General features: G+C 32.3%; 1 protein-coding gene across 3 annotated transcripts in view; it reads right to left on the bottom strand.

The window, feature by feature from the left end:
• Dys (Dystrophin) overlaps positions 1–23,620 on the bottom strand; it is a 1,915,508-nt gene that overhangs the window by 520,406 nt on the left and 1,371,482 nt on the right. Inside the window, exon 52 of one of the 3 annotated variants that reach the window (XM_075370745.1) lies at positions 4,214–4,234. The exons of the other annotated variants lie outside the window; for them this stretch is intronic. Coding sequence (XP_075226860.1) covers positions 4,214–4,234 — 21 coding nt within the window. The remainder of the gene's footprint in view (positions 1–4,213; positions 4,235–23,620) is intronic. 3 annotated transcript variants of the gene reach the window in all.

Here is a 23,620-nt window from a genome sequence, read left to right as displayed (position 1 = left end):
TATTTGATAATTTTCAGATTTTAATAAGCATGCAGTAACACGATTCATATAAACAGAGATATGAAATCTTTATTTCTGTTGAATAATGGAAATTTTTACATAGATTTTACATCAGCGCCTCGCTATAAACTACTATTTTGTTTCTTCCGTAATCACAGCAAATAAAGAGCTCGTTGCTTTTGCATTCTTGTGACGTATTGATGGCCATGGTCACTTTAACATTATTAATTGGAAACTATAGTTTTTAAAATTGAAACGGAAAGTTATATATTCAATGGACCATAAATCTTTTCGATCAACTACGCCAATGAAGAAACTGCACGAAATAATGATGGCGATAGAAGGGCGGAACGAGTAATGCCACGCACTGGCGGACTAATTTGTGGGCGTGTCCAGAAGATAAGTGAATAAAATTTTCAATAACTAGGGTTCTTTTCAACATATCGATATCAAACAAAAAGGAAAACGTTATTCTCAGCGCCTGCTACGAGGGTGCAAAATTTCACTGAAATCGGTTTAGTAGATTCTGAGATTATCGCCAACAAAAAGAACCCAAGAAATTTATTTATTGGTATATAGAAATAGATATACATAAATAGAAGTACATTAGACGGAATCTAAAAACGTTCTTAAAAAAGTCTTAGTCTTAGAGAAGAGAAAAAGTTTTATTTTTTTCAAATGCTACTATTATTTGTTTAAATGAGGAAAAAGGGAAGGTTATCAATTATACACGAAAAAAGGAAGGTTATCAAAAATACCATCAATTCATACATTCAATGTGTTCTTTCTAACAAGCTTTTTATATGTACGTGTATACTTAATTTTGCTAGATTTAAAAAACAAATAAAAATAATTGAAAATATCCATTATATAAAATAAAATTTAATTAAGAAATAAAAATGCCTAAAAAAATTAATTATATATTAATAGCAATTAAAAGAAGAAATCAAAAAAAATAAAAATAAAATAAATGACATAATTCATGAACTAACTTAAAAACGAATACTTATTTACAACAAATAATCATTCTTACATCAGAAATAAGATAAAATTTCCGGTCGTGACCGTTATAAATTATTACAACTCAATAATGTAAAAAAATAAACATCAAGGGAGGGGAATGACACATGCAGTACCTCACCGATAGTTAAGTAGATTTCCCGTCGTTTTTAAGGCTAGAAAGATCAATTGTTGCTTTGTAAAATCTCGTCAAACTAGAAAAATAATATTATTACTAAATGTTTTTTATCTTATTGCATATTCTACGAATTTACGTATATATTCTACGTATTTAACAGCGAAATTTTATTTTTCTTATAATTCAGCAGCTACGTCAATGTGAAACGTACATTCCTATTCGAAAATAATATTTCCGCAAACAGATAAAATTTGCTATACATTTAACATAGAAACTAAACAAGTTAAAAAATCCCTTTCGGCACGCCGGAAAGCGGAAGTAGATTTCACCGGTAGGGTATAAACAAGATTTCCACTTTAAAATCAAGAAAAACTTCAAATTTACTCAATACGACAATGTTTGCATGCGAAAAAAGTTTCACATGTTTAACATACGACAAGCCCCATCTTCTTACAATTCCAACAATATTTTAGTCATCCCTTGCCGTAAGGGTTGGTCATATCAGAAATAGTTTCAAACAAAGTTTTAGGTAATGTTTAGAGGAAGAACGACCACTTTAACAGGAGTAACGACCAATTTGACACTGTGCCTATTAAGGGAGGTATGATTTTTTTTTTGTCTTCAAAACCTCATTTTTTCCACCCCCCCTGTGCCAATGGTTGGTGATATAAAAAACTTTACTTACATCGGTTCTAGGCCTTATCCAAATAACAGTAGGAACTTTAAACGATTTCGATATTTTACTTAATAAGAACGTTATAGCGATATTTTTTTTTTTCGATAAAGTCCATTAATTTTCATTCCCATGATGTCCGATTTTAGCCGTTAACGAACTCGTCCGAAATTTTCTGATGAGTTCTTTTTGAGGAACAATTTGAAAGTGACTGACGCAAAATTACAGCAGTTATCGTGTCCACAAGAAAATGAAATATAAATGTATATATATATATATATATATTTATATAAACCTTTGAGCTGACGGTGGGTTTTGGGGTCTGGGAGATGTGAGACGCGAAGATATGTCGAAATTTTCCGGAAATCGGAATCATGGTACTCATTACAATAAGTAGCTTTCATATGAAATCTATCTAAAACATTAGATTGTCCAAAAATAAAATGAAATAAAGTAATTTGTAATTTGAGGGGTTTTACCCATTTACAACCCGTTAATATTGGATAATTCATTTGGTTTGAAAAACAAATATTTTACATAAAAATAAAAAAAATAATTTATTTTTAATTTTAAAGATCCTTTACCGATTTTGAATAAAAGCCATTTAAAAGGATGAGCTCGTTTATATTATAATAAACATTGGACCTTTAATTATTAAATATCACGTCATTATCTCAAGTCATTTAAATATAAAGTGATGCGTTGATATTAAAGTGTAAGCTGCCATATTCTAATCGTATTGTATTATAATATATTAAATTTAAACTTGTTTTTCATATTTTAATTTATTATGAGCGTATCATTATTACATGTGTATTATTCGTATTTTTTTATAAATTTTGTTTTTATTAGATAGGCATTTTTAATATCATTACGTTCTATTAAAAGGAAAGTTTTATCTCTTTATTTTCTAAGTAGATAATTTAATTTTAAATAGCAAATGTAATAATATATATATGTAACCTTTTACTTCCAGATTATCTTTTTTTTCTGTTTGACTCCAGAACTACCGTAAGGTATTACTTCAGAGGATGAATGAGGATGACATGTATGAATGCAAATGAAGTATTTTTAATGTTTTTTTTTTTATGTTTTCTACTGCTGCAAAATGGTGTCCTTCGGGTTTTTTTTTCTAAATTAGTGGAACAGGAAAAAGTCACAGGGACTCAAATAAGCTGAATAAGGTGATTGAGGAACTACAGGAATGTTTTTCTTTGTCAAAAAATCATTAATTGAGAGTTCAGTGTGACAAGATGCATTGTCACGATGCAGCATCCAGTTATCTTTGATGGGTGGTCTCACGCGGGCAACTCTTTTCTGCAGTCTTTCAATTATTTTTTGGTAAACATATTGATTTACAGTCTGTCCTGTAGGTAAAAACTCCTTATGGACAATGCCATTACTATCGAAAAAATAAATTAGTATGGTTTTGATTTTTGATTTGCTCATTTTTACTTTTTTGGACGCGGTGAATTTGAAGTGTGCCACTCCTTGCTCTGACGTTTTGTTTCTAGGTCGTAATCAAATACCCAAGATCGTGGCACACTTTCATCCTGTTGTTAATTTGTTTAACAGTGAGGGTTTTTGGGACCAATTTTGCACAAACCTTTTTCATGCTCAATTCGTTTGTCAAAATTTGATGGACTGTGGTATGATTCAAATTCAATTGTTCTGCAAACATTTGACACTTATTCGCCGGTCAAGTCTCTGATTCGCACAACATTGTCGTCACTTTTTGACGTTCACGGTCTTCCACACCGTGGATCGTCCGCAACTGATTTTCGGCCACCTGAAAATGCTTTAAATAACCTAAAAACTTGGTCCCGTGACAGATCATCTACATACCCGCTTTTCAATTTTGAAAAGGTTTCAGTTGCATTCTCATCGAGTTTAATACAAAACGTTATTGCACAATGTTGTTCATAATTAAGTACCACTCAATTTTTTTACCCACAACATAAAAAGTTTGTTTATGTCTCACGTAGCAACAATAAACTAAAAATATTAATACCTAATATAAATCAGCTGTTCGTTTAACCATATGTTTACTAATAACTTTACAGTGTTGCAACAATGGCTGCCAAAAAAAGAACTAATCTCATTACTTTATTTACAGACCTCGTATATACATATTTTTACAGCGTATGACACTCCTGGTAACGTAGGAATTCCAACGCGGGGTCATACATATAAATCGGTTTAGCCGTTCAACAGCTACGGTGGAACAAACATGCATATACATGCATCTAAATACATTCTGGGTAAACGTGTAAAAAGAGAAAAGATTAAATTACAAAATTCAAGATGATCTGATTTAAAATCAAATAAACATAAAGAAGTAATTTTAAAAATAATTTTTAAAAGTATAGTTTCTTCGTAGTTATAAATAAAGACAATCTTACCTTGAAAAAAGAATGGCGTATCTGTAATTAGATTGGAAAAGATATCTACATAACTAAGAAAATCATAAATATGAAGGAAATGAGGAAATTATGAAAATATTCCGGAAGTTAGAATAACAGCCAAATAATTACGCCTTTTGTTACGGGGACCTTGAAACAAAGACTATTTCTACAAAAAAAAGCAATAAAACTGTAATAAAGAAATCAGATTTCAAAATTAAACACATTTACTCTACGATAGATTAAAAACAAAAATCGTCAACGCAAATTTATATATAGTCAGTAAGAAATTAAGTAATATTAAAAATTTCCCTTACATCAAGAAGCATGTGTTGGCTTTTTTGCAGTATGCGCTCACATTTTTATTACGAATGCAGAGTTTCTACGCTAGATCGCAGCACTTACAGTTTTACTGAAGATATGTATTTCCAAAACCTTTTCTAAAATAAGTTTTACTACTTTTTTTTTTTTTTTAAATATTAAGTTAATTATTTGCGTTTGTTGTCTTTAGCTTTGATATATACTTAAATGGAGCTGTACTTTTCATGAAAGCATTAGTATAAGTGCATTAAGTTTAATAGTTCATAAGAGAACTTAATAAAGCAAAAAATATATCCAAGAGCCTTAATGTTCATATCAAGAAGCATGGTGCGTTGGTTTGTTTGCTGTATGTGCTCACATTTTTATTTTGAATGAAGCGGTTGTTGCCAAAATACAACAAAGTAGTAAACTACATTTCTAGTTTGTTGCTACGTTAGTATGGTAAATAGTTTTTTTTTTTTTTTTTTTTTTTTGTTAAACTTCATTTACCCCGCCACCCGGAGCCGGAACAAGAATCTAAACATAACTCACCTCCGAGAGGCGCCTTCGCCACAAACGACCTCGGCAGAACATAAGATCCCGCCCAGGTAGCCGGTTCTCGGTCTTGCAGTACATGTCACGCCTCTAATGAGAAGAACCCCTCACCGGGACTTCAGTCTTAATGCCCTGCCTCTAATGGAGAACCCCACCGGGACTACGATCTTACATTCCCTCCCCCATAGACGCTGCGAAATTGTATTGTGTACTATAAACAGTATGTTATTTACATTAACATTTATACTTATTTTTTTACATTTTGTAAAATAAAACTATTGTAGACGTAAGTGCTTTTGAAATTTTATAAAAATAAATAATTTTAAATGTAAACAACATACTGTTTATAGTACACAACATAATTTATTATACAGTTGTCAGTTCAATTTTTTGTCGTTATTTTTCTTCATTTTGAATTTTTTGGAACTGTAATGTTTTTATAGTTTAATAAATAAATAATCTGCTCCACCATTTTGCCTGGATGCATCAAGAGAAACCACGATAAAATCTTGATAAGATCAGCACCATAAAATACTTAATCCTCCCTATATTATAAAATGGTAAGAAAAATGCTGAAAATACGAAAACTGCAATAATTCGAGAACTAATTGATCTACTGGGACGGACAATGGCTTAAAACATTCGTATAATTAAGCCACCCAACATTTTTCCTCAACGCCGAGTCGAGATATGCGCGAACATTAGTTCTACCTATATTATGACATGGTAAGAAAAACGCTGAAACGGTGGCCGCGAAGCGGCCAGGGGACATAGCTCCTACTGTTACACAGGGTCATTCACGGGAACCGGATGTTTTTGAATTGGATTGTACTCGGGCGTTCGTGGTGGGAGGGGCACGTGGCTGGTGTCCGACGTTTCCTTTGTTCATAGCATTTACATTTTAGTCGTTGAGATGGAGCCGTGGACGCTAGACCAACGCCTGTACGCGTATGACAGTTTTGTGCGAAATAACGAATCCGTAACTGCTGTTCAGCGAGATTTCCGCCGTCAGTTTAATATCCATCGTAATGCAAGTGTCCCTTCTCGTAACACAATATTGTGATGGGTAAACAACCTTCGAACAAGCGGTTCAATATTGAAGAAAAAACCACCGGGTCCCCGACAAACTGCTAGCATTCCGGAGAACATCGAACGAGTAAGGGAAGCCATTGTCAGAAGCCCACGCCGCTCTATTCAGAGGCATTCAGCAGCGGTTCAAATGAGCACAAGTACGGTAAGACGAATTCTGCATACAGACCTGCATTTCCATCCTTACAAGATAGCCGTCGTGCAGCAGTTAAACGAGCAAGATTTCACGCAGCGATTACAATTTTGTCGACAAATGCTTACCGTTTTTGAAGAAAATGAAAATTTGTTATTGTTAATGAGTGACGAAGCCCATTTTCATCTGAATGGCTTCGTCAACAAATTACCGGTATTAGGCAGAAAGAAACCCACATCAGCTTCACGAGAGACCACTTCATGGCCCAAAGGTGACTGTCTGGTGTGCAATAGGAAAGGTCGATGTTATTGGACCATAATTTTTTTGAAGAAAATGACGCTGCCGTAACTGTAACAGCTGATCGTTACGTTGCGATGTTGAATACGTTTTTCATCCCTGAGTTACGAAACCGGGGAATCGATTTTCAAAACGTGTTATTCCAGCAGGATGGAGCTACAGCGCACACAACGAGGGCAACGATGGCTGTTCTCCGTAACTTGTTTCCGGGACGGATCGTTTCCATATTCGGCGACATTCGTTGGCCCCCTCGGTCCCCCGACTTGAGTAGTTGTGATTTTTTTCTGTGGGGGTTTCTGAAATCGTGTGTGTACGGCAATAAACCGCGTACATTGGAGGACCTAAAGATCGCAATTCGTCATCACGTCACCCAGATTGATGTAGACATGCTGGAAAGAATTGAGGCGTTACCGCGAAAGGCTACAACAATGTATTGCCCAAAATGGACATCACTTGCCGGACATAATTTTTCGTTCGTGAGTAAGTAACAAATGCTTTGATTTAACAAGTGTTTCAGTACTAATAAAACTTTTTTAAAGTAAATATTCAATTTTTTATGATTATTTTAAAAACATCCGGTTCCCGTGAATGAGCCTGTATAACAGGAAATTAGCTTAAATTTTTCAGAATGAAATTAATGTATTTATTTTATTGAGAAGTGATATTAAACGGAAAGGAATTTTATGAATTAAATCATATACAGCCAGATTAAATCATGTAATCATTGTATTAGAAATCCACAATTTACCGGCAAACTATTTCTAATACCTTATTTTTATTAACAATAAAAATAAATATTATTAATTATAACATGATTACAATGACCCCAAAAGTTATAAATATGTAAAAAAAACTAACCCTTAGGCAAATTCTTAAAATATATCAAATATTCTGAAATTACTGCATCATATGATTATAAAATATACAATAAATTAAAAACAAAGTTTCTCTATCCCTCTTCTCTAAAAAAAGGTTAACATCCTGAAAGTATTATTTTCCTATTGATAATAAGATTTTTAAACAAGATCGGATTCCTTTTAAAAGCCACTAAACTACCATAGGAAAACAAATCATGTTGAATCAAGAAGGAGGAGGAATGGACCTATAGTAAAGAAAAGAAAAAAGCGTGGCGGGATGAGAGGGGTGAAGTATACACAAGCACATGGGATGGAAAAAGAAAACAGATTGGGATGACTGGAACGGGTCTGGTATATTTTGTTCAATAGCCAGACTAGTAAAGCAAAACAGAACATTATATGTACTACGCACCAAAGAAGTTTACATTAAAAACTGTACTTCAAATTTTATTTTTAGACATTTTGACGTTAACATTTTTATCTTTCACAAATATAATTATTACTGTAACGTATATAACGATAACAAGACTTTTAATATTATACTATTAGTAAAGTATATTATACTATTAGTAAATAGCATATATTATTAAAATTGATTCATCATGTTATAAATATACCACTAGTTAATTCATTTAACACGCTTCATAAATGATGTTAATTTTTTTACGTCGTATAACAAGATTTGTTGTGACGTACAATTTTTATTTTTTGTACAGGCGAATAACCAAACCTGTACTTGACTCATTTTATTTTTGTCAATAAAACTTTAATATTCTTGTTATAACTTAGAAAATTACTTAATTTTCTTAATTTTTTTTCTATTAATCTACAAAATTAACTTCATTTCTAAAATTTAACATAAAAAAGAAAAATCTTAAGAAAAACCATAATTTTTATTACTTTACTGAACTTAATTCTACGTCTATACGATAAAGGCACAAAATATCTAACAATGTCATAATTGTCTAATTAATCTTTTGATCTTAATCTTGATAATTTTTTTTGCAATATCCAAACGATCTCAGTTTAGTCTAAAGAATAGAAATGACGTGTTAGTAATTATTCATGTTCCAAGTTATAAAACCGATTCAATTACGAATGGTCATTTAAAAATTAAATAAACTTACTTCGTTTTGGTAATCAAGTATGGAAATACGTATTATAATTTTAAAAATTTTGTTTCTGATGCAGGGCTTACCCACACAATTTAATTTTAAATATTTATCATTTTATTTAAATATAATATTTTTACTTTTATCTAATTCGACGATTCTAACTAAAGCGCGCGGCACACGTATTACATTCGCGCGCACGTAGCGGTACTAGCGACGACGTTCGGTACTAACTAATTGTAATTTTATAACTTACATAGAAAATATTTCGCTTGTGTGGTCGGCGGTCTGGCGTAGCAGCGAGGCTTAACGCACTAAATACCGAGTTAACAGAGCGATCGAGTTTGAGCCCCAGTCAGACCGAGTTACTTTTATTACACTTTAAACATTATTCATTTATTTAACTGTACCGCTCACCTGTGACGTCGCAACAAAGCAATAGTTTAGAGAATCTTGTTGGTGGGGTATGATTTTGAAAAAGGTATTTTTTTTGCAAATATTGTTATTTTTTAATTAACAAATATGCCTAAGAAAAATGTGACGTTAATTAAGCGAAATCTTGAGATACTGGGGTGATCTTGCTCTACAGCTTCACCCTTGACTTTTTAAGTTGAAAATATAATGACATCAATGCCCCATATATAGAAGTAATCTGACCAAGTTTGATCAAAATCGGTCCAGTAGTTTTTGAGATATAAGGTGATTTAGAGGCCAACAACGAACACAGGTACATACGAACATTTCCATTTAGTTTTTTTTGGGTTCCTTAGGTGTAAAAATTTCAAGATCCGGAGAAAACCACATATGGTCCACAAACTGGACCGATTACGATACTTAACCTTCTACAGCTGTAGATCTGCTACAGAACTAGACGAGAAAGTAAAAGAAATAAATATTACTGCCATATCTCGCAGATAAAAATGATACTTTACAGTAAAACGGATGATTAGTATTCACATTAGTATAGATGATGTTTAACAATAAGAAAAATAAAAGCTTGAAAACATTTAAAATGAGAGTATATTGAAGAAATAGAAGAAAAAAGCCGGCAATGAATTGCATGCTTTTCCGGAAATTAATTTTTGAACTAAACGGTGTGACCGTTTGTGTTCTGAAAAAGAAAAATACGTTGTTTTTTATATTGGGGCTCCCACACCAAGGGGAAGCATTCAAGTAAAATTAATTTTTAAGGTAATAATCCCAAAGTGGTGATAATAAATTAAAACAAAAGTTTAAAATTGTTTAAAATATACACAAATATACAGCCATAATTAAAGTTGTAATTTTCTAGTAACAAGTGAATATTTTTGGCTACTTTTTTCTTTTAAGAGATAATGAAGATAATAGCTATCAAATATTAAGATTTTTACTTTTTAAATGGAACGGGTAACTTGCGAGATGGATTAAATTTAAAAATAAATTCAATTTTTTTTTTTAAATTAAATAATACTTTTTACTACTACAGACTATTACAATGGAATAAGTAAAAAATGTTTGTTGTTTTTTAGTGATTTGAAAGCCTAATAATATAGCAAATATACGAGATGTGAAAAAATAATTAAACTGCTTTTTTGAAGCAAGATATAGTTTAAAAAAAAAACAAAAGGAAATGAATATTAAATAAAACCGTTCGGTAATTAGTGATCTTGATAAAAAAAACTTTAATTGCCGAAAAAAAATTTTTGCTGAAGTGCCCAAGATAAAGATTTGAAATTCAATTTCGTCCAAAAACAACCCATCCGTTTTTCCAATTTTTGCAAACGTTTTATAGATTGTTTCCACCCAAAGGCAGTTAATATCTATAAAGTTTGGTAAAAATCCTCACGGAGTTCATACATACATACGAACAACCGTCTATCTGAAAAAAATAAATTTTTGGGATTGGGAGCATTGGACTAAAGTGTTTTGGCAAACTATTTACCAATTTCAAACTTTTTTTTTTTTTTTTTTTTTTTTTTTGTTAATAATCGTTTAAATGTTTCCTCAAGGTAAGAAACTTAAAAAAATTTAAAAATTTAAAAAAAATATTTTTTTAGATTTCTCTGACCGGATTATACACTTCCCCGTTACAGCTATGGCAGAATGTACCGCTACAGCAGGGAAAGTAAAAATCGACATAGATAAAGTGATAAACATAGAAATTATGAAAAGAATTAACGAGAATATAGAACCGGTATCAGAACAACTCTTAATTAGCCGAGTTTTATCATAGGAAGAGAAAAATTGATCAAAACAATTCTATAAGGATTGAAAGACGGAAGTTGCGAAAAAGAAAAACCAGAAGGAGTAAAACCATTATTGACAATCTAAAAAGAAATTGAATTCATCTAAACATAAAGGAAAATGAAGATGGACATGATCCTGTAAGGGATATTTCTTTTTTTGTTACTCCACCTTAATTTAGTATGAGCATAGCTCTAAGGAAAGCTTTTAGGATTTATTCGCCCCTACACTTCTTTCGCAATCTTCGTACGGATAATAATCTTCCACTAAAATCCCGGACACCGCGTTCCACATCCATTCGGACCGCAACGTAATCTCCATGATGTTATTTGGGGAAAGCAGACGGAATTCTGCCAGCATGCTTCAGTATACTGGAAGAACCGATCACATACGAAGAATTCTGTTCAGCATGCTTCACTATGCTGCAAGAATCGGTGACACACGAATATCGCGTGTTCTATGGTGATCTTCCCACAATAGTCCTATTTCGCAGATGATCTCAAGGTCCGCGCGCAAAGGTATGCTTTGATACACCGGTGACAGGAAAGGAACTGGATCAATTTGTATTCCTGTTCTCCGTGCTAAAGGTCCGGGCTAAGCCAGTGGATTATCTGTCCTTCTTGAACTGATCTGGTGCAAGGGACCTGCTTCATGCCAGATAAAACAAAACGATGATATATTCTGTTTTTTTTATTTTTTTAAATCGATAAGAGTTTTATTTTCCTTGTAATACATCAAAAATTTAATATTTTAGATTAAAATATGAAAATAATAATAATAATAAGAATAACTGAACCAAACAGATTTACTTAAAGGAAGAATTTATTTTCAAATATTTATTTTATTATTACTGTTACTACTAAACATATTTTTATTAATATAAAGTAACAGATTGCAGTAAAGATTAGTTCAATGTATAAAACTCGACGAGTGAAAATATTACCTAACAGAACAGAGGCAAATAAAAGGGATCTGGTTGGCTTGTTGCCTTAAGCAATGTTTCTTTAGCCAAACTGAACCGAAGTTCGTTTGCAATATTGGATTCCAATATATATATATATATATATATATATATATATATATATATACACACACACTATGACTTACCGACATAAATTTGTTCTTGAATTATTTCTCCCAATATACTTTATAAACCATTTATACGTAAGACATACATACCTTAACCACGACAACAATGAAGACTATAGAAGAGTTAAAATTCAATCATGTCGGCTTCCTTAACGTAATAATATAATGCAAACACAGAGTCTATACCGTGTAATTTATATGCAAAGTATGCATACCACACCTTATTTGAATATTTCTACAAAAGTGTTGTAGTTAAAGGACTAAAGCTTAAATCCTAGCTTTACTTTTCCACCACACTCTATTCTACAAAACAAATCTGCCCTAAAATTTTCTCACTCTGTCTGTATCATCTTTCTTCCTCTTTCTCAATGTATACCTAACTCCGCAGCCTTTATTCTTTTACGTCATTCTTTTTTTCTTTCCTTACTCTTTTACTACTTAAAATGTACTTAAATTGTGTATAACTTTTGTTTACTTCATTTAACTTGTATTTTAATACATATATATTAATATTATTTAGTTATTAATGTCAACATTTTATTCTAAATACTGGTTAAATAAGAACAATTTATCACAGCTCATTTTTTCCGATTAAATGACATTTTATTTCCGTTTATTTTTATTTTTGTTTATATATATATATTTCATTAATTTGAATACCAAGCAAATGTTCAAGCATTTAACAAAAAAATCTTTTACGCAAAAACTAATTCACAAATTCAGAAAGAAAAATGGTTTCTATTTTATGTTTTTTTTTTTTTAATAAAAAAATAACAGTCGTAAATATTTTTATAAATTCTTTGTGGTGGGGGGGAGGAACAGAGAGCTTGGCAAATACTTAATAATTACTGGACAAAATCATAAAAATAACACTTTAATTTATTGTAGTAATTACTGTAACACATAATCTAATTAAAATAAGCAAAATAAATTCTTTAACACGATCAAGAAAGTCTGATTTCCATATAGGAAATTAAATTGTATGCAATATGTTTGCACACGCTCGACCTAATTCATTTTTTCCTAGATAAAAAAAATTATTTTTAATAAAATGAGATAGGTTTTTGTACATCAATCTCATTTAAGGGTGAAGAAGTAATATTAAAAATCTGATGTGGAAATTTATTTCATTAATAACATCCGATATTTTTTCATTTTTTTTTTTAGGTTAATAATTATTAATAAATCAATTAAATTAAGAAAAAAAAGCAGATGAAGTCTGATTCGAACCGATGTGCCTTTCCCCTTGCAAGATCCAAATATTTTATTAATTCAAATTTCATTTGGTTATAAGTCTGGAACCAATGAAAATAAGTACAACTTATGATATATCGTTGAAAATTTCTCAATGATGGCTTATTTCTGCAGTTAAGAAAAAGTCCAAAATCCATTTTTTTTTTTTTGGATTTTGGGCTTTTTTGGACACTTTTGGTTCAGTCGATTGCAATCAAAAGGGGAGGTGCACAACTAGATGTTATAACGGTCCTAAATACAAAATTTAAACATCCATGGACTAATCATTTTTGAGTTATACGAGACTCAAAAAGTCTCATACAACTCAAAAGTACGAAAGTACGTCTTTACGTACTTTCGTAAAGACGTTACACCAAAACTAGCAAAATGGATTCAGGGATGGTCAAAATGGATATTTCCATTGAAATTTGAAAACCGAAATGTTTTGCGATCACAATACTTCCTTTACTTCGTACAAGGAAGTAATAATAAACTGTAATAAAAAGTACTAAACTGTTGCTAATTATGTGAACTATTAATATAATTTTAACGAAAAATTGTAAAGGAAATAAAAAATATAACAAATTTTGAAACTTTGGTAAAAAAATTAGACAGAATTTTAAAGTAAACTACAAATGAAAGAAATAGTTTTAAGTACTTTTGTACAGTATAATCTAAGAACTGAATTGCAAGTAAATAACGTAAGCCATATAACCAAAAACCAAAGAAAAAAAAGGTTTGAAAAGTAAATCGAAATTAAAGGCCATCTTGCCGAAAAATAAACTACATAAAAAATTAACAGTCCGAAAAAATGAATTATAAAAAGGAATCGCCAATATGTAAAAAAGTAATAGAAGTTGTAGAAACTAAACTGAAACTTATTTAAAAGTGTATAAGATTTTAGAAATTTGCAATTTTGTTTTTCAATTTCGGCTACATCTTGAATGTGGTTGATTCTTCAGAATATTACTCTGCATAAATATCGAAATCGCATCAATATTAATTTTTCAGTAAATTCTATATCATACGTAACCATAAAAAATTCACAAACAATATATATATACATGGTGGGCGAGAAGTCCCCCCCCCCCCTATACACTGTAATTAATAAATCCAGCTTAATCGGGCTCTACTGCTGCCAATTCTCACCGCTAATATCGCTCACTGCTACTGGAAAAGGTGCGGGTGGGTATGCCGCAGTGGGGATCGCCAAATGTGTTTATTCTTGGTGGGATGTCCTTAGTTGTAGTCGAGTGTGGAAAGTTGCCGGATATGGTTGTGTGAACTGTAGAAGAGCGTTTGTTAGCTTGTCTGAGGGTCCACAAACGTCCACACACCGTTACTAGAGAACATTATGAATGGCTTTTTTGTGCGTTCGGGGAAACTGTCACCATCACGGCAAAAATTACTCACGTGGGAGAATCCAAGACCATACGAGGAAGGACTCGAATAGTTTAAATGTTTTCTTCAAGCCACTGTTTTCTTTAATCAGCTGAGTGACAATGACCTTGATCGACGTGTTTAAGCGTGTCAGTTATTGCTTGAACGCTTTCCGAGAGCAAACGATAAAAAGAAAGCCATGTTCCCCGATCGATTTATCGAAGCTTTAGTAACTGTTTTTTTCTGCGGGAAAGACAATCCTCAGTTTTTTGAGGAAATCGAACACAATCCGTCTCATGTTATGATTTGGGCTGGGATGACAGCTGAACATCTGCTTGGTCCTTATTTTTTCGATGGCGTCGAAGACAGTAGCTGAGAATGATCGATGATTGGTTGCTTACAGAATTAACGGCAAAGGAGATCGCTGATATCATTACGTTCCAGCAAGAGGTTGCTCCAGCCCATTTTGCTTTGAATGTCCGCAGATGCCTCAATGAAATTTTTCCAAATCGCTGAATCAGACGTGGATTAGAAGAAATACCGGCTGTAGTGCCTTGGCCAGCAAGAATTCCTGACATCACCACATCTGACAATGTACTTTGGGGTTTTGTAAAAGAAGAGATCCGAAATTCAGATACAACAAGCAGCTCAAAAACGCTGTTTGATCAGCATTTGAAATGATCACTCTTGATATGCTTTTGCATTTGATCAACCGGACATGGGAGAGCATAAAGTTGTGCTTTGAACATGGTAGAATCTACACAGACGTTTTAGATCCTTAGAAGGTAAGCTGCGCCTATCCTAATAATTTCATAACTTGTGTTAAGGAACTTCCCGTCTACCCCTACACAAATAAGAAACTTCAGTTTTAAAATGTTACTTTAGTTAAACATATTTTTCAACGGAAATGCATCTGGTAATATAAACAACTACAAAAAATTATTTTTTATTTTTAAAATTTTTGTAAAAATAATCATAATATTTTCTAAACATAAAACTAAAAATAAATTGAATTACTAAAAATTATCACCGCAAAAATGAATCGTATTTAATTAAAAATTTAATATCAGTCTTTATTTATCGATGTAGTAAAAAAAAAGTATAAGTAATAGAAATAGAAATAATTTACTTAAAAATTTCTGGGCAGATGAAAATAGTTGGATTGCTGAACGTAGGTAACGTCGGTTGATATGAGAGATGCTTTGTTATTTAACAGGTTGGATGATATGGTGTTAAAATGTTGCCTGGTTTTGCAACAAAAGCATTTACCTTTTTCTCGCGCACAGTTGTGAATGCATAATGTAACATAACATAAGCTTCTGAATATTCATCGGACATTAACTTGTAGTGTATACGTGTAATATAAAACACACACACACACACACATCCCTTAATTTTGAGTATTATGTACTCTACATATGCTCATAAATACATTTCTGTATTAAAAATTATTAACCATTACTACAAGATAAAAAATAAAAATAATAGTATACTTTTATTTTAACGAAACATGCATAAATATATAAAAGTAAAATAAACTTTTCAAAAATAATAAAACAGACTAAAAAAACTGCACAGAGAAGTAAAAAAAAAAATGTCTTTCAAATCTTTCTTCTTTAAATACATTTTTTATGTTTTTTAGAAATCGGCGTTCAAAAGAAACTAACTACTAAAAACCAGCTAAACACAATTTCAAAAGCTGAAATGTAGAACTGGAAAAAATATTATTTACTCTTTTTTTGTGGTTTTTTAAGATTATTTTATTTAAATTTTTTAATTTTGTTTTTATTTAAAGCATAAATATGACCACAAAATTAACTAATTATAAGAGAAAATATTCGTAATAAACAGAAACTCGAGCAGTTTCTGACTTAATTTTGATAAGAAATGGTATAAAGAAAACGAACTGAGCCTTGTTAATTTAAATAAATAAAGAAATCAAAACATAATAGTATAGTAGAAGTACAACCGTACTACAACAAAAAAAATTCCTAGAAAAGTAAAAGACTAACATTCAGGAATCCTAGATAGACAAGAACACCTGATGGTTCCAAAAGTTTTGATAATTTTGAATTGCAACATCTTTGCAAATGAAAAAATATAAAATTTAGATTAATATGGTTTCCGTAGATCATTAATAGATCATCGAAGTTAAATATGACAATGACAACCTATTCCCTTTAAAAAAAAATGGTTTTCATATATTGAACTGCATTATTTCCAAAACAGAAACCTATTAATGACAATTTTAGCGACACAGCATATAAAAACATTCTATATATGGTCTGAGAATACATATGAGAGTACAATAAATAATGGAACAAATGGCGGATTTTTAATATACTTATTTTTTAATAAACTAGGTTTTTTAATGTTATCATCAAATGTTTGCCTTAAAATCTCAGTCGTTAGGTTTTTTTAGTTCGTATTTCCTTGCTGTGAAATTTGCTTGACTTAAAGCTAAACCCAATTCATATATCACATGAATTACACCTAGTTGATTATGCTGCTAGGGTCCATTATTGTCAATGGTTTAATCAGTCTGTTTAATGCTCTCCCGAACAAACATGTTGGATAATGAATTTTTTACAAATATTTAAATGGTTACGTTAATAGTCAGAATGATCGCTATTAGAGCTCCAACAATCCTCAAATCATCCATTCACGATCTCTACATTCACAGAAAATTGGTGTATACTGTGCAATTTCCATGCGAAGAATAGTTGGCCCCATATTCTTTGAATACACTCCAAAAGCAGACCTCTACCATGAAATTGTTACGTAATCTAATGCAAATTTAAAATTAAAGAGAGAGAGATTCGTGGTTTCAAAAATATGGGATACATGTGACACGGCAAAAGCAACAATGGAGTTTTGAGAAATTTCTTTGGTGAAAGAGTAATATCGACTGGCTTAGGATCAGCTAGATCATTTGATCTTTCTCTTGTAAATTTTCTTCTTTCAAGAGATCTAAAAGGTTGTGTATTCAAAAATAATCCACACTATTGAAGAACTAAAACCCAACATAACTCAAGAATTACGAGAAATTGGAAAAGAAGAATCTTCTTATCCCTTCCCCTACGTATGAAAAAGGATCATTGATGAAAATGGTGGACTTTTATATTTGTTACAAAAAAAGTTGATCTTAATATTGTTTTGTACAAATAATTGCTTTTCCCCTCTCCCATCTTTTTTTGAGTTCATCAGTTTTTATCCCCCCCTCCTCCAAAAGGAGGCCCGAAACCAGGGATGAATACAGCTCTAAGGACTGCCATCGCCTAAAACTGTCTAGTCTAGGGAACCTCGTAGAGGTCCTACCACCGGGCCTCCGATCTTGACATCACGCCTCAAATGAGGAACCCCAAAGGGATCCCCCACCGGGACAACGGTTTTATTCCGCCCCCTCATCGAAGTCCGATCGGAACACTAAGGGAGTCCCTGTCCAATCACCGGTAACGGGACACCTAAGCGGCCCACCCCTGTCGGTTTCTTTACAGAGACCCTATCCACTGTAGTACCCAGTTATGACATATCTGTATGCGCCCGGAGCTTACAAGTGCGTCTCTGAACCACAAACTTAATCACTCTATACAAAAGAAGCCCCACCCTCCCGTGAGGCCCACAAAAACAGGCATTAGATTTCTCACCCAACACCAACTGAGCTGATTCCATTAAGCGATTGACCAAATGTTTCTCACCCTCCGATATTACAATACCTCCGGTATTGCCAGCAACAACCTGACCAGCCCGCAGTGAGTCCGATCGAAGTATTGGGCCCGCCCAAGGCATATCCCTCAATAACGCCGACGTGGCACAATAATCTGCTCCTCGTGCCAGGTCGACCACCCATGCAAGGCAGTCAGCTCCACTAACATTCTCCAGTACCACAGTGGACGGAAATACCTCCTTGAACCATCTCTGGAGGATCAGCCGAGGCAATTCGCTGTCAAATACCTCACTCTTCGCACATCTATCCCAGGAGTACCTTCAGTCGCATGTATAATCTTGATAATATCAGCGGCTTGAACATTCTATTAACATAATTATGCATACTACCAAGAGATTAAACAATAAAAATTAATGCTACTTTACTAGGTATTTAAATACAAGAAATGTATACCCATTTATACGATGAAAACTGTCTGATATTTTAATTTTCCAATAAAATGGTTTATTACTTTGTTCATAAAAATAAAAACGTATTTTCAATCTCAAAAATTTGCAAGTTGTTACACGCTACAAATCTTCAGATCTTTAGATGAAATAAAACTGTTCTTAACAAACAGATACAGAATATATTCAAAATGCAGTACAATTAAAACGCAAGCCTTTCTTGAAGATATTATTCATTCTTTATAGGGTAATTTTTTACTTCTCTTGGATTACACAACATTTATCTTTTAAAAATTATAACAATAATTATGAAAAATTATACTTTCCTTTCTTATATTTAATTACATTTTTATAAAACAGAGATTCTTAATAAAAAATGTATGCAGTTCAACACTATTTAAAACTATGATACATTTTCAATTGAATCTTTTATCATATCTTATGTTTTTATTTCTCACCCGTTTAAAATTTTATTTTGGCAGAATAAAAATTTTGACTGAATTTGGTTCAGTACGCTTTGAACAAGTGGAGTCATTTAATTTTTTAATAATATTATTTTCACATAATTAGCGTATAAAATTAAACTAATCGTGTGCTCCATTATTAGTCTTTGTCTTTTCCTCATGTCTTTAAAGCATAATTCACTTCATAATCACTCTCTTTACTCTGTTAATCTATATTGTTTCATTTTATTTCTGAAATATTTCTTTAAAACAAAACTGAAGAAAAACTAAAAAAAAGTACTCATTGTGCTAATTCAATAAACAGTTACTAATTTAAAAATATTAAAACAGTGAATTTAATGGACAATTTTAAAAATCTTATTTTTATAACAATTATTATTACTAATCATAAAATATCTCTCATCTCTCACTTGCAAAAAATTCGTATTGTTTGACCAGATACTATCACTCAGTTTATCTTTCACTCTAATTTTGGAAATTAAAGAATAAAAATAACTCTTTAATTATTAGTATTATCTCAATGCCCTCTTAAATTATCTTATTTTAAAAGAAACACTTTTCCGGTAAACGGTAAAATTTAAAGTATAACTTATTTTAGTCAGAAATGAACTGTTGTTCTGATAAGATAACAAAAATCGAAGATATCATATTTTATTCAATAAAAAACATTTCTTCAAATAAGAATAAAAATTACTGAACAATAATCCCATTTGATTGTTTTGACATTAATTTAATTTTTAGAAATTTTGGTACTTATCGGTTATAAGGAACGTCTACTAAAATTCAATTGTTTTTTTTTTTTTGCTTTTTACTTGTTCTAGTAAATTTACATCATTTATCTATTAGTTTATTATTTATGATATGAATTGAAGTACCTTTTTTCTTTTCCCCCCAAGACCACTGAGGATGCTCCAGCAGTTACGCATTGTTGCGCATCCTCAGTGGTTACCTGGCCTCTAACCTCCCGAGACCTCACACGATCCGACGATGCCATGTCCTGTTGGCGTCGCACACCTAGTACGCCGGACTCGGTCTTTCCTTTGTGCCTTGCCTCAAACCGATTCCCCTCCAAGAAGGGAATCTAACCGGCTCTTTTCAATTTTCCCCGAACTCAAGGGGTTCCTGGTCAATCATCGAGAGCGGCCCACCTCAGCGAACCGCCATCTCATGAGCAGGGCTGTTCTTGTATTTCCCTACATCCAGTATCTATCCCCATCTTATTCCTGAGCGTCTTTCTCCTTATTTCCCTACCTCTGTCTCCATCCCACTTCCTAGCGTCTCTCTCATTGATTTGTATTATTCTGGTTACCATAAAAGCTACATTATCACATTCATTTTTTTAATTTTAGCATGTACTGCAGTGTGTTTTCCAGATGCAATTGACTTATCCCAAATGAGTGCCTAATTTTGCCCCAGGCTGTTCTTGTATTTCCCTACATCCAGTATCTATCCCCATCTTATTCCTGAGCGTCTCTCTCCTTATTTCCCTACCTCCAGTATCTGTCTCCATCCCACTTCCTAGCGTCTCTCTCATTGATTTGTATTATTCTGGTTACCATAAAAGCTACATTATCACATTCATTTTTTTTAATTTTAGCATGTACTGCAGTGTGTTTTCCAGATGCAATTGACTTATCCCAAATGAGTGCCTAATCTCGCCCCATTTATTACATCTGCATATCGAGTGTTCTACCGAGTCAATTGCGTTGCAATGTCGGCAGTCTTGGGTCATCCGCCTACCAAAACGATGGAGGTAGGCCCCAAACTCACCGTGTCCAATTAACAATTGTGTGAGATGGAAGCCCACCCCTCCGTGTTCCCTGTTTATCCATATGCTGACTTCAAGAATTATCCTTTTGGTCCAGCCTCCAGTGTCAGATTTTTCCCACTGTTCTTGCCACACTTCAAGCATCTGTCTTTTAGCTTCACTTCATGGTATCTCACAATTAACTTGTCGGAGCATCCGAACCTTAAGCCCGACAGGGGGTATTCCCCCTATGACTTCTACTGCGTTTTTTGTACCTAAAATTTCAGTACCTTTGAATTTAAGTACCTCTCTCTCTCTTTTCCTGTTTAGCCTCCGGTAACTACCGTTTAGATAATACTTCAGAGGATGAACGAGGATGATATGTATGAGTGTAAATGAAGTGTAAGTCTTGTACATTCTCAGTTCGACTATTCCTGAGATGTGTGGTTAATTGAAACCCAACCACCAAAGAACACCGGTATCCACGATCTAGTATTCAAATCCGTGTAAAAATAACTGGCTTTACTAGGACTTGAACGCTGGAACTCTCGGCTTTCCAAATAAGCTGATTTGGGAAGACGCGTTCACCACTAGACCAACCCGGTGGGTTGAATTTAAGTACCTATAATTTGTATATTTAACGTTAATTAGATGAGGTTAGCGAGCGAAGCGAGCATAAGTTATGTTTGGTTAGGTTATGTTGATATACGTGCGCGGTTCGTCATTACACGAAATCAACATAATCTAATCAAACATAACCTACGCTCGGTAACCTCGTCTGATTAACGTTAAATATACAAATTTTACACAATAAATTTCCTAGAACAAGTAAACCGGAAAAAACAATTGGATTTCAGTGGAGGTTTCGTATAACCGATAAGTACCAAAATTTAAAGTTTAAAGTTGGGAATAAAATTAAGTTGTTACTACGAAATAATTATCAATATACAAATCCTTGAGAAAAAAAAGTGACTAAGAGATTTTATCACAAAACTTAAACGGTTTTGTATATTTATTGAATGATAAACTCTAACATTATTTTCCTTTTTTTTGCAGCAACAAAAAAATTAATTTCATAATATTTAACCAGAAAACAAAAGGGTGAATAATGCAAAATTTACTAACATGTAAAATGAATAACAACGAACTAAACCTATTCATGTAAAAGCAAAACCATTGTTTTGTTTAATAAGCAAACAAACTATTGTTTTCGTTATTCAGTATTCTATCAACTATCTATTTGTAGCCTACATTTGCATGAAAAACATAGCGATATTAATATATACTATAATTAAATTGACCAATATCAGCGAGTGCTTAATTAAACATCAAATTCATGCATAGGTATAAGTAATAAATTACAAATAAAAAGTATATTTTTAAAAATAAAAAAAATATATAGTGTCCCACGAAGAAATAGAGTAAGTTTCAGGACATGTTCTACTGGTAAAAACCATATAAAGATAGATCTGGAAACGCTTTGTTTTTTAGTTACGACAAGTGAAAGATTTTTCCAGGATTTCAGCTCTTCTAATAAAAAGAAGCACTACTGTCATTTTTGGGACCTAAATTAAGGAGTAAAGCTGGTGGTTTTTCATGTAATTTGAGCTGGGAAATATGACAAAACAGGTCCGAGAACTGTAAACTCCAGTAGTTTTAAGATATCTGACGTAAAACACAAATCGGTATCGAAAACAAATTTTTTTGGTGTGTATTAAAACAGCTTTATTAAATAACTAATAAATGCGGAAGATTTAGAACAAAACTTAAAGAGAATTTAATTCTGAGAAAATTAATGTAAATATAGCCAACAAAAAGGAAATAAAAACTTTTAAAAATCGGGTTTTTAGACGTAAAAAAAAACAGAAAATTGTATTATTTTTTCTGTACCTAATAAAAATATTATTTTAAGCATTCTTTTTAAACATTCTACAGTGTATCAGTATTTAAGAAAAAAAAAGGTTCGTTTTCTGTTGAACGCAAAGTAAATCATTTTGTTAATGATGAACATCGTGTAATTCAGCAAATTGAACGTAGTCCAGGGGACTTAGTACAAGGTGAATTTCATGTCGCTCTGGTTTGTCAAAAAACAAAGTGTGACACATCCTAAAGAAAGAAACCCTTTTTATCCTTTCCCCCTGCAGAAGATTCGAAATTTGCAGCCAACAGATTACCGCAAGAGGAATTCAATTTTATTTGCTGATGAAGTCACTTTTACGAGAAACGGAGTCTTCAATTCTAAAAATAGTGATTTATGCAGCGAAGACAATCCACAAGGTACTAGAAACTAATCTCCAACACACATTTCACATTAATGTTTGGTGTCACATTATTTATGAAAAACTTCTGGGACTATTTATTTTCAATGGAAAACTTACGGGAGAAACATACGTTAATTTCTTTAAAAATAACTCGACGGTTCTTTTGAAGCATGTATCTTTACACATTACATTGAAAATTATTTTCCATACGATGGTGTAATGCCATTTTTTTATTTAGAAGCTAGAAATCACTTGAATGCTAATTTTTTAAACTGCACATGGTGGACCGATCGATTGGCCACCACTATCACCTGACTAAACGCCATTTTATAACCTCAATACCGGGAAAATTATTCAAGCCGAAGTTAAAAAAATGTATCTTCTGACCAAAAGTTTTCGTGTTTTATGCTGCTTTTCTTAAAAACTAAGTGAGATAGAAGTCTGGTACCACTTTTATTAAATTTCTTAGATCAAAACCATAAGGATGCATCAAATTTACTTATCGATTTGTACACCAAGAATTTCAGTACGGTTTAATTTCACAGAAAAAGCAG

This window comes from Lycorma delicatula, chromosome 7 (genome assembly GCF_047948215.1).
Source record: "Lycorma delicatula isolate Av1 chromosome 7, ASM4794821v1, whole genome shotgun sequence".
Taxonomy (NCBI): Eukaryota; Metazoa; Arthropoda; class Insecta; order Hemiptera; family Fulgoridae; genus Lycorma; species Lycorma delicatula.
This window is presented reverse-complemented; position numbering and strand designations above follow the sequence as displayed.